This window comes from Saccopteryx bilineata, chromosome 2 (assembly GCF_036850765.1).
Source record: "Saccopteryx bilineata isolate mSacBil1 chromosome 2, mSacBil1_pri_phased_curated, whole genome shotgun sequence".
NCBI lineage: Eukaryota > Metazoa > Chordata > Mammalia > Chiroptera > Emballonuridae > Saccopteryx > Saccopteryx bilineata.
This window is the reverse complement of record NC_089491.1, coordinates 256,749,483-256,767,234: the sequence shown is the minus strand read 5'-3', so window position 1 is coordinate 256,767,234 and position 17,752 is coordinate 256,749,483. Positions and strand designations below refer to the sequence as shown.

Here is a 17,752-nt window from a genome sequence, read left to right as displayed (position 1 = left end):
TTCTAGTTCCCTTGGTTTGGAGACCTTTCTCCAAAAATGCCTGCTGCTAACAGCCTGGGAACAAGGCATTGATATAAAAAGATATGCTTGTTGCCCATAAACTTGAATTATTTACGAAGCATGTAGATCTCTTATAGCTGCTTAGCATAGAGGCGAGCCTCAATGGTTACTTAATGAGTGTACCTGTGAGTACTTGCTTTTTTAATTGAACAGCATTTCATCGCTGCTTCTGTAGGCACCCTGCTCTCCCTGGACTGCCGTTTCAGTCACTGGCCTCCATCTGTCTCCTGCCTTGAGCCCCAGCCCCTGCAAACCTCAGCTCCTTCCTCTCCCTCCTGAGACCATGCCCTCTCTGTTTTCCTACCACATTTTCTCTGGATTCTGTCCTTCCCCCCAGGCCTTGCTGCCATAACCCTGACTCAGTTCCTCATTATGGGCTGACTTTTTGCAATATCTTTTGACCTAGCTGTCTCTAGGCATCGGCATTGGGCAGGCTTCTTATAGACTTGCTCCAGGATGCCTCAGGCAGATTCATCTTTCAGGAACACTGGTTCTGTGCTTGTCGTTGCTCTCCTGACAAACCTGCCCTGGCCTCCTGCTGCCTCCAGCATGAGGGCAGATGCTTCAGCCTGGCCTGGAAAGCCTTTCTGCAGGCTGGCCCAGTTCCCTGCACCCCTGCATTGCAAAGCACACAGCCAGGGCGTCTCCTGCAGCCTGCTCTCCCTCCTCTCCCATGCAGTGCTTCTCCCCCTGGACATGTCCCTCCCCTCTCCCGCATCCTGCAGACCCAGCTGCAGAGCTGCCTCCTCCAAGCTGCCTCCCCCTCTGATACCCATCCCCCATGCCTGGACCCAGAGCACACTGGCTCAGTCATTCATTCACAGGGATCAGCTGAGCCTTGCTGCGGGTCAGGTGCAGTGCTGGGTATCGGCAGTGCCAGAGTGAGAGCTGTGGGCTTTATTGTGTCCCCCTAAAAGATATGTTGAAATCCTAACCACCAGTACCTATGAATGTGTCTTTGGAAAGAGGACCTTTGCAGATGTAATCATGTTGAGGTCTTGAGGGTGGTCCCTAATCCAATATGACTGTTATCCTTATAAGAAGAGGGAAATTTGGACTCAGACACACATACAGAGAAAAGGTCATGTGAAGATACAGAGGGGAAGGCAACATGAAGATAGAGGCAGAGATCAGAATTATGCAGTCATAAGCCAAAGAATGCCTGAGGCCACCAGAAGCTAGAACAAGAGAGGAAGGGTCCTTCCCTACATCCTTCCGGGGGTGGGGAGCGTGGCCCTGCCACCACCTTGATTGTGGGCTTCTAACCCCCAGAAATGTGAGAGAATGAATTTCTGTTGTTTGTGGCAGCCCTAGGATACTAATGCAGTGACTACAACCCAGTCCTAACCCTCAGGGTGCTGATCATGTGCAGGGAAACAGACAAGATCCTTATGAGTCAGTGTCATGAGTGTAACAGGAAATATGCAAGAGTGCGATGAGAACCCTGAGGAAGGACCCTCCCCCAAGTAGCTTTTTACCCCCTCTCTGGGGAGGCAGTTTTCAAGTAAGGCTCCCTTAGGAAGGGGAGACCCACGCCCCAGTGCCCAGAGATGACAGGAGCCAGCCAAGGGTAAGAAAGGGAGGTATCCCAGGCCAGGTGAGCAAAGGCATGGGGGTGAGGAGCAGCAGGTAGAGCTGAGGATAGGGAGTGAGTTGTTAATGAGGTTCACAGGCTTAGCTCTAATGGGCTGTGGTTTGCCAAGGAGTTTGGACTTGAACTTGCTGCTATGGGTATCAGTGAACCACGGAAAGGAAGGGACAGGGAGCAGATGGTATTTTCAGTAAACTGTCTTATGTTGGCATGAAGGATGTATCAGAAGGGTTAAAAGTAGAAGCTGAAAACTTGGAAGTGAGCCAAGGAGTGGTTCCTCCCAGGTGGGAAAGAGGGTAATGGATTTGCAAACTGGTTTGATTGTAATGGCATCAGAACTTAGGGAATCATTGCATGTAGGGGTCCAAGGAGAGGAAGAAACCACAGGAGCTAACCCTTAGTCTCCAGCCTGGTGCCTGCGGGCAGAAAGAGTTGTCTGGAGAGGGAGCAGAGGAGAGATGCTGGGCTCCGTTGGGAACAGCTTGAGTGCAGGGGCACCCAGGGGGTTGTGGAGATCTGGGACTCTGAGGGGAGGACTGTACTGATGGTGCAGATGGGGAAGCACGAAGAGGGAAGTCGAGCCTGGAGCGACGGGCACAGGCACCATCACTTTGGCCCCAGCGTGGAGTGGGAGGACCTGGGAGTGAGAACTGACTCCTGCCTGGGAGCTGGGACAGAGGAGTTGGGAGGACGGTGGGTGTGCAGCCACGGCACAGGAAGCAGGGGTTTCAAAGAGGGGTAGTTGGCGTGAGTCAGGCCACCCACAGCGAAGGCGCTCCGGCAGGTGTCAGACAGGGCTGTGCACTCAGGAATGGCTCCTGAGAAGCAGCGCATCTGTCACTTCCTGCCTCTGTGTCTCCTGTCTACACTTGCTTACAACAGTCTCTCCTTTTCTGGCACCTCTCCTGACATCTGTCTGGACCATGTAGCCCAGAGCAGAGCTGGTGAGGTGAGCACAGGTGGATTCCTGGACACCTGAGCAGTGGCCTCTCCTAGGCCTCCTCCCTGAGCCATTGCCGTTACTCTCAAGGTCACTGGCGTCCATGGCTATGAGCGTCTGCCAGCAGCCTGGTGGCTGAGGGTAGGGTGAGGCCTGCAGTTGGCCTGATGACAGGTGCCCTCGCCTCCTGACCCCACACCTGGCTGCAGCTGTATCCATTCTTTGCAGGGCCCGTCACCATGGGCGGCTCTGTTCCCCCGCCTCATGGGGATTGTGCCACGGGTGCGCCAAATGATCCAGCCCCTCTCTGATTGCTGCCTGCCAGGTTGGTCTGTGTGCATTGATGTGGTGGCCTCTCTGATGTGACTTCTGGACTCTTCTACCCCAAAACTCACCCATTATGCACCTCCCTTCATGCCTACCCTTCCACCATTGGAGTCTTTTATAGGGTCTTATAGGTTTCAACCTAAGCAGGAGTTGATTCAGGCACTGTCTTTCCAGTTGTAATTTGTTAAGAGATTACTTTAGTTAAGAAACACAAGGTTGTAAAATATTTAAGTGATTCTAAAATATGAGTCATTTTTCACACCTCCTTCCACCTCACTCCCCTCCCAAGAGACATACACCATTTAACAGTGGTGCTTTTCCAGCTCTTTCCCCATACATTTACAAAGCCATGTGAGTACACACCCTTTCCCCCACACGTAACTTACATATATGTAAATGAAGTCAAATCATGCATGCGGATAAGGAGCTTGCTTTTTCCCTTACCAGTATGTCTGGAGATCTTTACATGTCACTACAAATAGACCTCTCTCATTTTAAAAACAACTCCATACAATCCTGTAATGCATTGTAATTTATTTAATCATTTCTCTCTTTGATGGACAGTTAGGTTCTTTCCATTTTATTACTGTTCCAGACAGTGCACTAATGAACCTTCTTGGACATGCTTCTTTGTGCACGTAAGTTTCCCCATAGCATAGATTGCTAGGCGTGGAATTGCTTACAAGGGCATGCCCATGACAGGTATCAGCAGACACTATCAAATTGTCAGCTAAACAGAACGCATAAATTTACCACTCCCAACAGTGTAGGTTGTCAATAGAGGCTATCCCATCGTTCTTTTTACTCTTTGTTACTCTGATGGGTGAATGAAAAGGCATTTCCTTGCTCCGTTTTCCATTTCCCTTATTACTACTGAGACTGCATATACTTTTATCTGTTTATTGACCAGGCAATTTCGTGACTGATATATTTATATCCGTGTCCATTTTACTGTTTAGATATTTGTATTTTTTATACTGAGTTGTAAAAGCTCATTTTAAGTTCTGTTTATTTTTCCTCCATCAGTTATATATTTTGCAAGCATTTTCTTTTTGTTGCTTTATCTTTTATCTCTGTTTATGGTGGATGTGGGGCTTTGGGGTTTCTAAACGTTTATATTATAAGATATGCCAATCAGAGGCTTATTTCTTAGTAGTGGGGGAATATGGGGCTTGGAGGTTTAAAATGTTGCATTCTTTACCGTTGTCTGGTCTGTGCTTGCTCTTTGACTTTGAACAAACTCCTTAACTTGACTGATCTTCAGCTTTGCCAACCATATCAGTCCATCCTGCCCAGCCTCTCCCCCATCTGCCACAGGGATCATGGGAGAAGCTTTGACAAAGCCTCATAGCTATCCTGAACTTCATGACCAAGTAAATTTATTGATGGACATTGAGATCCACTCCTCCAGCACAGGCGTTATCTCGGGCAGGTTTTCAGGGCATCTGTGCCCTGTCCCAGGTGTGGTTCACTTTCCCCAGGTGTTTTTTGAGTGCTTGCCTGAGCTGGAGTCACCTCATGGCTCTGCAAAGGGAAGTGTATCGGTTTGTTTGGGCTGCCATACAGAACACCACAGACTGGCTGGCTTAACAACCGAAATGCTTTTTCTCGCCATTCTGGAGGCCAGAAATTCAAGACCAGTTATCAGCAAGTTTGTTTTTCTCTGAGGCCTCTGCATGGCCTGATGGTGGCCGCCTTCTTATTGTCTCCTCATGTGGTCATCGCTTGGTCTGTGTCCTAATTGCCTCTTCTTATAGGATATCAGTTATATTGGATTAGGACCTACCTATATGACCTCATTTTACCTTAATCACCTCTGCAAAGGCCCTGTCTGCTGCTACATTCACATTCTGAGGTCTTGCAGGTTTGGACTTCAGCATATGAATTTTGGGGTCACAGTTTAGCCTATAACAGAGAGATAGCACTGTGTCTGGATGAGAATCAGGGAAGTGAGGGTCAGAGAGGCTCCTGCATTTGCTTCAAGTCACCCAGTGACAAATGGATAGTTATCCCTTGGGGATTCTAGCTTTTTTGATTATCTTGAGGAGTTTGTTGATGAAACTTAATATTTAGACTTCAACAAGCAAAACGGCTTTTGGTCAATAACTGATATAAGCCATCAGATGGGGCCAGCTGGGCCTGCCACTTCTGGGAGCAGATGGGGCTGAGAAGAGGCCAAAGTCCTCAGAGCCACTTGGTGGGACCTGACGGCAGTTCTTTTTTTTTTTTTTTTTTTTTTTATTTTTTTTAGATTTTATTTATTCATTATAGAGAGGAGAGAGAGAGAGAAGGGGGGAGGAGCAGGAAGCATCAACTCCCATATGCGCCTTGACCAGGCTAGCCCAGGGTTTTGAACCGGCAGCCTCAGTGTTTCCAGGTTGACGCTTTATCCACTGCGCCACCACAGGTCAGGCCTGACGGCAGTTCTTTGCGGGGCATTCCAGGTGACCCGGTTCTCAGGTAGGTCACCTCTTCCAATCACATGTGCAGGGTTCCAGGACAAAGCCTACCAGCCTCTGCTCCCAGAGAGGTGCCCTCTGCCTCTCCAATTGCCCCTGGCAGCAGAGGGCACATATGGGCAGAATCAGACCCTGGCATCATCCCTAGTGAAATCTGTCTCATTTTTGCCTGTTTTCAAACTCACTAGAATGGTGCCTCTTCCCCATTGCATTTTTCTGATCTAAAGTAGTCAATGATAAAATTACCTTTCTCTGCCCTCGGAAGTTTATTTTAATTGCCTAGCAACACGTTATCATAAATTGCTCTCAAATTAATTCTTTGGCTTTAGTGCAGAATCATTTATTAATGATGATGGCAGTCGGCATCTGTGTATGGCTATTCTTAGAACACTGCTGTTTCAAAGGGCTTCATTCTTAAGATATCCCCACAAGGCACTTGTATGCTAGACAGAACTCGGAGAACTTGATTCATTAGACAACACAGAGAAGGCCAGTGCCTCTTATGTGGGCCCAAACCCCTTATTATTGATAAGCCTGAGGCCCAGAGGGGGGAACCAAAGGTCTTTAATTCCTACAATGGTTGAGAGCTGTGACCAGCTCTGGTCAGGAAGCTACCCTCAGATGTTGGCCCTGCAGGACTCCTCAGCCTGTGTTCATGTCTGTGTGGTCCAGTGAAGGTCCAGTCAAAGGCAGTGGTGCAGAGCAGAAGGAGCTGTGTGGTGTTATGGACAAGAAGGGTTAGGATGGGGGCAGTGACAGAGAAGGCTTGGGGAGGCAAGAAGGTCCTTGGGTGTGTAGGCTGGGTCAAATGGGGCTTCTGGTGAGTAACTAACTAGCTTTCATCCATCGATTCATTGATCAGTTGATTGATTTGTTTGCTCTCATGCTCATTCATTCATGTGCTGGGCCACACTGGAGGTTAAGCATAGCAAGAAAAGACCACAATCTCTGCCATCAAGGAGTTCGTAGTCTGGCATGGGAGACTGACAAATGAATAGGAACCTACAGTCAGGCATGCTAGGTCCTGGTAAAGAAAGAAGCCCAGGGCATTCTGGGAGCCCAGACTCAAGGAAATTTGCCAGTGATCCTATTATTTGAACATTTCTGTAGATGCATAGTTTTCATATAATTACCTACACTATATCACAGGGGTCGGGAACCTATGGCTTGTGAGCCAGATGTGGCTCTTTTGATGGCTGCATCTGGCTTGCAGACAAATCTTTTTTTTTTTTTTTTTTTTCTGCAGCTGGAAATGGGAAGAGACAGCCAGACAGACTCCCGCATGTGCCCGACCGGGATCCACCCGGCGCGCCCACCAGGGGGCGATGCTCTGCCCACCAGGGAGCGATGCTCTGCCCCTCTGGGGCGTCGCTCTGTTGCGACCAGAGCCACTCTAGCGCCTGGGGTAGAGGCCAAGGAGCCATCCCCAGCGCCAGGGCCATCCTTGCTCCAGTGGAGCCTCGGCTGCGGGAGGGGAAGAGAGAGACAGAGAGGAAGGAGAGGGGGAGGGGTGGAGAAGCAGATGGGCGCTTCTCCTTTGTGCCCTGGCCGGGAATCGAACCCGGGACTTCTGCACGCCAGGCCGACGCTCTACCACTGAGCCAAATGGCCAGGGCCTGCAGACAAATCTTTAATAAAGAAAATAATAATGTTAAAAATATAAAACATTCTCGCGGAGGACCCGGGTTCGATTCCCGGCCAGGGCACACAGGAGAAGCGCCCATTTGCTTCTCCACCCCTCCGCCACGCTTTCCCTCTCTGTCTCTCTCTTCCCCTCCCGCAGCCAAGACTCCATTGGAGCAAAGATAGCCCGGGTGCTGGGGATGGCTCTGTGGCCTCTGCCCCAGGTGCTAGAGTGGCTCTGGTCGCAACATGGTGACGCCCAGGATGGGCAGAGCATCGCCCCCTGGTGGGCAGAGCGTCGCCCCTGGTGGGCGTGCTGGGTGGATCCCGGTTGGGCGCATGCGGGAGTCTGTCTGACTGTCTCTCCCTGTTTCCAGCTTCAGAAAAAAGAAAAAAAAATAAAAAAAAAATATATAAAACATTCTCATATATTACAATCCATTCATTTCCTACCACTCATGTTCATGGTTGCAGGTGGCCTGAGCCAATCACAGCTGTCCTCCGGGACAACACCAAATTTTTATTGGATAATGCGTAACATACATGGGTTGTTGTATGGCTCTCACGGAATTACATTTTAAAATATGTGGCGATCATGGCTCTCTCAGCCAAAAAGGTTCCCGACCCCTGCTATAGCGCATGATTTGCCTTTTTCCTTTTCGTATTTTGGGGTTTTTTTTTTTGTATTTTTCCGAAGCTGGACCATCCTTGCTCCAATGGAGCCTCGCTGCGGGAGGAGAAGAGAGAGACAGAGAGGAAGGAGAGGGGGAGGGGTGGAGAAGCTTCTCCTGTGTGCCCTGACCGGGTTGTATTTTGTTTTTAAGCACAGTTGCTTAGTTCTGCAGAGCCATCATATATGTAAGTCTAAATGACTCTGTGGCATTCATAAAGTTGATGAAATAAATATTTACCTACTGTTAGACTCTTAGGTTGCTTCTAGGTTTTTGCAACAAATGACATTGGACGCAGGGACTCGTGTTCCTTCCCCATTGTGTACCCTGGGCTGGAGGGAATGGACATGCTTGTGGTTCTTCTGGGGCATTCATGTGCCTCCCACTCCCTGGCCAGCCTCACACTAGTTTCCAGTTCTGGGATGGGCAACAGATACACCCCCCCCCAACACACACACACACACACACACACACACACACACACACACGTATAAGTGAATTTCATTTGAGTTTGTGTGTGTGCCATATTATTAAGCAAAGGAAGGAAGATCCTGGAAACTGAGTCTGATCAACAGTGTTCTGGTAGCAAGTGGAAGTGGGGAGGCTGGTCTCCAGGGAAGCTGTTGTAGCAGCAACACCCAGGTGAGACCTGGCCAAGGAAGTGGTCATTATAAACATGAGAGGAAACCAAGGACTTTGAAGGGACCAAATCAGCTTGTCTGAATGTGTAGTCAGATATACCTTAGAAGGAGTGTCACAGCTGTTTTCGCATTTGCCAGCACAGGGTATTTGGGGTGAGTGGACTTCAGGAAGGTTGCAGAGTTGGTACACTTGGTTTTAGAAAGTCATGTTTAGAGCATTAGGGGCTGTTTTCCTGGGGCTGTTCAAAAGATGCCCTCCATGCATGGATGCAGATGGGGGCAGGAAGGGGGATGGGGTTCAGCCTTACCTGCACGTGGATGGGAAAAAAACTTGTATGGGGCCTGGGGCAGCCAGCAGAACAGTTGGGATTACCCCCCAGTTATCGTATGCTCGGTCTCTTGGCTTTCTCGCTGCTGGATAGCTTTCCAGCTAATGTATCTTCTTCTTTTTTTTTTTTTTTTTTTTTTTTTTTTACAGAGACAGAGAGAGAGTCAGAGAGAGGGATAGACAGGGACAGACAGGCTGGAATGGAGAGATGAGAAGCAGTCAATCATCAGTTTCCCATTGCGACACCTTAGTTGTTCATTGATTGCTTTCTCATACGTGCCTTGACCGTGGGGCTACAGCAGACCAAGTAACCCCTTGCTGGAGCCAGCAACCTTGGGTCCAAGCAGGTGAGCTTTTTTTGCTCAAACCAGATGAGCCCGCGCTCAATCTGGGGACCTCGAGGTCTCGAACCTGGGTCCTTCCGCATCCCAGCCCGACGCTCTATCCACTGCGCCACCGCCTGGTCAGGCTGTATCTTCTTCTTTAAGGACAAATTGGCACCTGTTTGGGTACCTGTTAAAAGCTAGATTGTAGATTTTTAAGTATATATTTCACATGAACAAAATCTGATCATTGTTTGAGGTGACATAGCGTAAAATAATTATGGTAATTACAAATAGGAGAAATTGTGTGTGTTTGCCTTAGCAAGACCGCATGATCCTTCATGTTTTTCTTTACTATTTTAGTTTACTCCTGGCTATTTGTTGCTGCCTATTTTCTCCAGGACACAGCAGGCAGGCAGTCATGGCTCTAGGTGGGGGGGAGGGGGGAGAGACAAAGGAAACAGTGTCAGCGACCCCAGCATTGACTTGTGAGAACAACACAGGGCACTCAGCCCCTTTGCCCTCCTCTTCCTCAGCTCTGAGACAGAATTAGAAAGATTCTCCCAGCTTTCAGAATCCATCATACTGAGTGCCTGATTAAATACACTGGGTCTGGTTTATTCTTGCATAGGTACGCCCTGTAAAAGTCATCTGTATGTGCTCTAGCATTCCCCAAAGCATGGAATACACTAGTCCAGTCTCACCTCGTTTTTCCGTTTTTCCTCATGAGGTTGCTGGCAGCCCAAGGAGCAACTTTCTGCTTAAGGGACCCCTGCAGAGAATGGCTCTTAGTGTGATCTCCAGGGTCAGCCAGACAAGCCAGTTATAAGCATGTTGATCCCGGGCAGGTCACTTTACCTCTGAGCCTTAGTTTCTTCATCTGTAAAAGAGGGTGTTGGTGGAACTTACCAAACAAAGCTATTTTGTGGGGATTAAATGAGGAACTACAGGTGAAGCTTGCAGCCCTGCACTTGGCACTCAATCAGTAGTTTATCATTAGTGGCTATTTGCATCATTATAATGGTCTTTATTTTGTAGTAAAAACAAACGAACAAAAAACATGGCCTAGAGTGCCTAACTGCCTTATATCCCCTGGGACAATGAATCTAACACAGTTGCAAAGAATTATTTCTGTAGGTGGAAAGAATACTCAGTTACTTCAAAGTCACAGAAGGAAAGTATTGACCCAGCACTATCTTGTCTGAATCTGTTACATTTATAACAGGAGCTCATTGTATATATGAAAGCCTTTAAATTGGTGAAAATTGATTGATTCAGTTTCAGTAAATTACAGTTCATAAATTCTGTTGACTGAGCCTCCTGTGAGGTGGGGAGGGGTAATCTGGGGAAGCAGGCAGATTTTTTGGGATGGAGCGATGACTGGGATCCAATACCAGGGCTCAGACTCTAATCTAGTCAGAAAGACACAAACAGGGCAGAGTGAGGTGGGGGCGGAGGCCAAGGAGTGGGGCTGGTCCCAGCTTGGACTGCCTTGCAGCAGCAATTGTATGTTCAAACCAAGATGTCAGTGTGGTTAGACCAGAGGTGGTGGTGGTGGGGGGAGGGGACAGGATGGGCCTACTTGTAGGGACTTGGAGACCACAGAGGAAAAGAGTGACAAAGTCTGACATACTTTGGAACAGGGTCTCTCTGGCTGTTGTACTGAGCATAGACGGGGGGGTGGGGGGCAGAGTGGGAAACCTGATGGGAGGCAGTCCACATGTACGATGACAGTATGTTAAGCCTAGGTGGCAGAAGTGTGGGGGGGGGGTTGCGAGAAGGGAAGGGATCTTAATTGTATTCTAAGGGTAGAGCTGTCAGGATATGCTGACCAACTTGGAGGTGGGTCTAAAGGACAAAACAGTCAAAGATGACTCCAAGGATTCTGTCTGGAGCAAGTAGGAGGATGGCACTGCCAATAGGTGAGGTGGAGAGGACTGGCAGAAGGGAGTGGGCACATGGGGAACCCAGATTTAGTGAGTTGGGTTTTTGATGCCCATCAGCCCATCAGACATCCCATGGAGAACTCCGGTAGGCAGCTGGACAGGCAAGTTGTTTTCTTGTTTTCACAGAGGTCCCGGAGGAGACAGAGGTCTGTCTCCAGATGCTGGCAGCCCTATGGTAGCAGTGCCAAGGGAGCCCGGTTCCCTGGGGCCCTGCCTGTTGCCTTCCTCCGGGACAGTGGACAGGTAGTTGCAGGTGGCTGGTCACAGGTGCACCTGCCACCGCAGCAGAATCAGAGGTGACCCCGATTTCCTGGAATCATCCTCAGGGCCCCAGCCACGTGTCCGTCGGCTCTCAAGGGCAACTTTCCTTTTGAAATAAAGCAAATGCCAAGCCTGACGTTGAAGAGGGGAGACACCTTTGCTTGGATTTACCCATTAGAACATGACATTTAAGTGGGGAGCCCGCCCGATGCCCAGGGTGCCCTGGGGTTCGCTCCAGCGGGCGGCGGGAGGAGGCCGCGCTCTCGCTCTCAGGGGAGGAGAAGGGGGCGGACACCGCACAGATCGCGCTCCACTCTGCTTCTGCGGCACAGACGGGGTTAATGGGCTCGTGCACCGGGTGGCGGGCGGGCAGCAGTGGTGCATTGTGGTAACGCAGCGCTGGGACCCGTGAGCACCCGCCGCCTCCGCCGGGCGGCCCACCGAGCTGTACGTGCGTCCTTGCGAGCCCCCGGAGCCTGGAGCCATGTAGCGCCCCGCTCGGAGGCCGCCCCGCCGCGGGGATGAAGGGACGCGGCTGCTGGGAGACGGCCTCCGTGCGCTCCTTCTGCAGCTCCGGCTGCCTGAATAAATTGAAGAAGGGTCAGTTTTGCCCGGCTTCCGCCTGGAGGCCCGGCTCCCCGCGCACGTACTCCCGGAGCCGGGCTTGCTGCATGATCAATCCACGCGAGCCTCTGATGTCACTCCCTCGCGGCGTGGGGAGCGCGGGAGGCTCGGGAAACCCCTGTCTCGGTACCCCACGGGCGTGCGCTCCGGATTCGCTTTACGCGCGGGGCATTTTTAGAGAGTGGGCTGCAGCTAAAGAGGTGTCCGTTTGATTAACCTCTGTAATAAGGAACTGAAACATAATCCAGAGCTTTCTGAAAAGGGGGAAGCAATGGTCCGTGTTTAATCCACCTACCTACGTCCAGAGTCTGCTTGGGGCCCTCATGTTCTGGAGCCTGGGCAGAATTGCTGCTTTGCCCACGATGGCTTCATCCTGGGGCTACATAAGGTGTCAGCTGTGTTCAGTCATGGCCCTCCCCTTTGCCCTCTGAGCAAGCTGTGACAGGTCAGGAGAGTCACTGTACTTGGCCTCCTGGTTTTGAGCAGTGGCCAACCCCGAGGCTGCTGCCCCCAGGGATGGTGGTCCTGAATGACAGCACCAGGGAGTGCGAGCACAATTGCCTGAGCGCTCCTTATCAGCATTGGGGGTGGGGGTGGGGCTTAGCTGTTTAAAGCAAACTCATTAAGCTCTAGCTTCAAATTTCTGATGCTTGAACCTTCATTACTGGAGATTATGCATGAGTGAAACTTGCTGTGAATACCTTAATGAGTGTTTCTGTTATAATTTGAAAGTTTGTGTGGTGGGTGGGTGGGATTCTTTGACCCTGTAGACCTAAAAGACATAGTGGCAGTTAATTTCACTTACTACTAATTTATTAGAAACATCTCCTTTTAGAAATGAACACCTTCTGAACTGTAATAAACTTTGCAATTAACTTTGCCTGCTGACTGGTCACACTGATGGCTTCATAAGGCCCTGGTGCAGGCATCCTAGAAGTTGCAGCCTCAGCCTTGGAGTCAGGTTCAACCATGCAAATTCTCCTGAAAAAACCACCTGAAGTCGTAGGGTGTTTGTAATTGTAAACACTGAAAATTTATTTCATGGGAAGCTGACACTATGGTTCTGTCTTAAGAGTCCGTTAAAGAAACTGCAAGTGAATTTGTCCAAAGTGTGATTGGTGTTCATTTCCAGTTTTCATTTTGGATAAAGTGTCATTTCTAATGCAGTTATGTTCTTTATCTAGTTTAAATGATATTCCTGTTTTTAGTTTGGACGGATTTATTCTGAGGGTGAAGTTTAGAGGTAGAAAATAATGAATTGAAAATATGCATCAGTTAGGAGTTAAATTGTTTTTCTTCTGTTGGCCTGCCTGATGCTTTTCTTGTTTGTCATTCTCTAGATTTGCTGCTAAAGGGCAGCATTGGGCTTGGTATCTACTTGCGTTCTGCCTGGTTGTGGGATGAATGCTCACCTTTGTCAGGTGTGACCAAAGCAGTTGCACCTCAAGAGTGGTGACAGGGTAACAAGTTTTTTGCCAGAACTTCTGGGCCAGACCTTCCCTTTCCCCCTGCTGTCAGTGCCCCACTCTGTGCAGTGGGCCCGGGGGTGGGGGATTCAGGGAGGTGGTGTATTGGGCATGGTGCTTAGAGCCGGGCCTGGAGCAGAGCCTGCTGTGCTGGCAGGGAGGCCCAGGAGCCAGTGCAGTGGTCAGCAGTATCAAGGACTCAGCCTTAGTGTCAGCAGCCCCGGGGGCAAGCTACAGTGTGTCTCCCTTGGGTGCCCTATGTAATAGTGAGCTTAGGAAGGCCAGAACGGAGTTTTCAGGAGAAACTGGAACTCTCTCAGTTTTTAAATGTTGGCCAAAATACATTTCTTTAAAAACACTCAGGCAGGACAATGCCTGTGAACCTTGGCAGCTAAAGAGAGAGGCATGAGAGAGGCAGAATTGGGGGCTGCGGGAGGCGTGGCCAGCTGTCAGCATCGAGAGGTGGGAGCCTCCTGGTCCCTCCTGCTGTGGGTGTGACAGGCATGGGGGTGGGACTGGCCTCTTTTCAGACACATTGAAAGGTATTTTTTTATTGATTTTAATTTATTGTGTTTACATAGATTCTAGTGTCGCCCCAAATATATCCCCCTCCCCCCTATTCCCCTCAACATCTCCCTTGCCTCCTTCCCCACAGCATCCTCCCCCCTTCCCTTCAGGTTTATCCCATCCTATCATCTCCTTTCCCTCTGGCCCCTTTGATCCCTCTTCTGTCTCAGTTCCGTTCCTCAGTTCACATTGTTCATTGGATTCCTCAAATGAGTGAGGTCATATGATATTTTTCTTTTTCTGCCTGGCTCATTTCACTTAACATAATAGTTTCCATGTCCACTCATGTTGTCGCAAAAGGTAAGATTTCCTTCTTTTTCATGGCCCCATAGTATTCCATTGTGTATAGACACATTGAGAGGTATTGAAATGAGAGGTCACTCCAGTCAAATTTCTCCTTAGAAATTGTATCAAGCTGGGCTTGCAGCCTGCCCTGGGGGGGGGGGGACTAAGTGACCATTTCAGTGGAGGACAGCATTGGGGCTCGGGATCCCTCTGCATAGCTGGGCATCAGGGGGTCTGGGTTCTTGTCCTGAGAGCTACTGGGCTGGGTGGCCATGAGCAAATCCTGCCCCTCTGTGGGCCTTAGTTGTCCCCATCCCCATAAATAAGGGGAGGTGTGGGTTGAGAAAGACTGGCCTCCCCCCTGTTCTCTCACGTGGGCACATGAAAAGGGGCCCTGGGGACAAGTCTGTTGATAGGAGGTTGCTCCTCAGTGGGCAGTGCCATGTGCAGATTGCTCCTTTACCACTTGACGTTCCGCTAGCTTCTTAGCCTTTTTGAGCCTCAATTTCCTCATCTAAAAGATGATAGGAAGGCTACTTACCTGTTTGGGAGGTTGAAATGAGATACTCTGTGTATCTATACCTAGAAATGTATCTCTATCTATTTATCTATGTGTGTGTGTGTGTGTCTCTGCTTCAAATGGCCAGGTGCCAAATGGGGAAATGTCCACTTAGTCTTATAAGCTCTGAATTCAGCCCTTGGCAGCTCACTTCTCAGCCTTTGGCACTCACACATGTGCACACACAAATGTATATAGGCCCTCTGCATCTTTTCTTTATGTAAAGATGTAGTTTTCAGAATGTAAAGCTCTGAAATTGCAGAAAATAGAGACCTCTCATTCTGGCCTTACCAGAGGTCAGGGCCAGGTGGCCTTGGGCAGCCCTGCCTTTGACACATTCCTAAGGTTGTCACTTTCTCATTTGGGACCTCCGAGAGCCCCTGCATGCCCACCACCCAGCCTCCATCTTCTGGCTGGTAGCACTTTTTGTTAATGTCAATTGCTGAACTGTACTTGGCAGAGACTGGGTGATGTGGCAGGGAAACGGAGGGATCAGGGATGTGAGTGCCAGGTACTTGAATGTTCTGAGAGGGCTTGTTTTGAGGGTTTTTTGGGTTTGTTTGGGGTTTTTTTTGCATTTTTGAAGCCTAGGACAGGCGCCATTCTCAAAGAAGCCTCAGGGTGTAGGGTCCTTCAAAAAGTTACGGGCGCCTGACCTGTGGTGGCGCAGTGGATAAAGCGTAGACCTGGAAATGCTGAGGTTGCCGGTTTGAAACCCTGGGCTTGCCTGGTCAAGGCACATATGGGAGTTGATGCTTCCAGCTCCTCCCCCCTCTCTCTCCTCTCTCTGTCTCTCTCTCTCCCTCTCTCTCTCCTCTCTAAAATGAATTAAAAAAAAAAAGTTACAGGCAGGGTCTTTTGTCTGCTGGGGTACCTGGGAGGAAGGACTGAGGCTCTCTGCTCCAGTCATCGCGCATGCGTGTGCAGATGAGCCTCCTAGTGCCAGGGGATGCGCATCTTCCGCCTCACTGGGCCTGGCGTCACGGTACAGCCTCATTCTGCTCTGCCCACTGGCCAGATGTCCTTGCCTATCCCTCACATTTTAATCAAGTTCATCCTTTCAGGCCCAGTGCCCATTTCAGCTCTTCCTGAAGCTCCCCCTACCCACCAAGGCTGGCAGTGACCCCTTTCCTCAGACCTCTCCTGGGGGTCCCTTCTGCTGCAGCCCAGGTTGAGTACAAGTTGGCTCCTCTGAGGCTGTGTGCTCCCACAGGTGGAGGCAGGGTCTCACCTCTGTCTGATGCACCCCTCCCACCCTCAGTACTCAGCACTTTTGCATAATTGCTATTCCATAACCAACCTACCAGCATAGAAATGAACAGAGGGAAGGGCCATCTGAGGCCAAGTGGCAAGTGCATACTTAGCTGGACTTTTCCCCTTCCAGCTGAGGTCCTTAGCCTCCTGTGTTTCCTCTGGGGTTTCTCCTGATTCAGTGGCACTCTCCCGACTCAGGATAGAGCAGTGGGTGGAGTCTGTCCCGCTTCCCCCCCTCCTAGTCCCACTATAGTGAGTGCCTACCCTGGGACAACAGGAAAAGGTCAGAGCTGTGGGAGGTAGAGGCTCTTAGATAAACCTGAGGCATCATGAAAAGCTTCCCGGGGGAGGTGACACCCAGCTGGGTATGGGAGGATGAGGATGGGTGGGTTAGGCAGGTGAAGAATGGGGGCAGACAAGTGCTCAGATTTGAGTGAGGCGTTGGGGTCTCATGACAGGTGAGAGGTGGGAGTGGGCCCCACTGGTTGGTTGGATCATAAAGGAGGGCAAGAAGGGGCGTACGATCTGCTGGCTCTAGAGGTGGTGTGAAGGAGGCTTCAGGGTAGCACCTACCTCATTTAAGTCCTTCCTGTGCTCAAGGAGAGGAAGGACGTCTGGCCTTGTGAGAGTTCGCTGTTACTTGGTGTGCTACATGAAAATAGGACATTCTCTTATAGACATGTCACTTGGTGGACCCTCTGTCTGCTTACCTGTAGGATTCTATAGGTAAGAATTCACCTGGTGAATTAACCGACAGCTATAATATATAAAAGCCCTTGCCTCCTCCTGACACATGGTAGCTGTGTATTACTAGTAGTATTAATATTATTATTACTGTGTGCATCTCTCCCACTATACTTACATGCATACATACTGTTTCACAAGGAGATACCAGTCAGGGAGCCATGTTTCACTGTTGTAATTTTCACAGAGGCTGAGGAGAGTGTCAGTGAGCCAGCCTGCCAGGCATCCATGGGATTCTGTGCGTGGTACAAGTCTAGACTTCAGAGATGAGACCCGGGGGTGATGCGGGAGAGGCCACTCCAGCATCCCCATCTGGTGGAGCATGAAATAAGGGGTAAATGGGAAGGCCTTGGTATGTATTGATATATATAGGGGCTCTATCAGGGGTAGCAGATACATTGACTCTTAGCTATGTCATTGTACAGATGGGGAAACTGAGGCTAAAGGAAAAGAGGTGACCTTCCTAAGATCACACAGGCAGAAGCAGGACCAGAGCGTGCACGTTCTGCCAGCACTGACCATGTTACAGTAACAGAATCGAGGGTCAAAGGGCAGGGAGGGCGATAGACTGAGAAGATGCTGGACTCTCGAGGAGCCTGACCTGAGTGGAAGCCACAGTCAGGGGCTTGGGGGCTCAATTTCTGGGGTGGAACCTGGAAAATGTTGAGTGTGGTGATGGGGAGGGGGTTCTTGCTGAAAGAGGCTAAATAGCAGAGGGAAGTTTCAAATATTTTGAAGCTTTTGAGTCGAGTGAAGAGCAGTAAATGGTAAGAGAAGACAGAGTAATTAGTGTCTTTTGTTTAGCAGAAAATCTGGTCATTCACTCTGTGCTGAGAACTGTCCTAGCAGCTGTGTGGGGCACACAGTGTCCACAGCCAGGTGACAGGAACCCAGAAGGGCTGAAGCCTGGGCAGCATCCTTCTGATCTTTCCCACACTGTTAGCAGATGGTGGGCCACGACCCTGGCTGGTGGAACGCAGAGCCCAGGAGGTGCCAGTCATGCCATGGAGAGAAGATCTGAGAGTGTACACACAGCCTGAGGGACGTGAGAGTCCACGGGCTCTGAGGCAGGGCGCTGCCTGG

The 17,752-nt window shown here is 49.9% G+C and overlaps 1 protein-coding gene across 3 annotated transcripts in view; it reads left to right on the top strand.

The window, feature by feature from the left end:
• The window catches only part of OSBP2 (oxysterol binding protein 2), a 135,052-nt gene that overhangs the window by 63,582 nt on the left and 53,718 nt on the right, over window positions 1–17,752 (top strand). The window contains exon 1 of one of the 3 annotated variants that reach the window (XM_066260145.1): window positions 11,578–11,770. The exons of the other annotated variants lie outside the window; for them this stretch is intronic. Coding sequence (XP_066116242.1) covers window positions 11,692–11,770 — 79 coding nt within the window. The 5' untranslated portion in view covers window positions 11,578–11,691. Of the gene's footprint in view, window positions 1–11,577; window positions 11,771–17,752 lie in introns of those variants that run through there. 3 annotated transcript variants of the gene reach the window in all.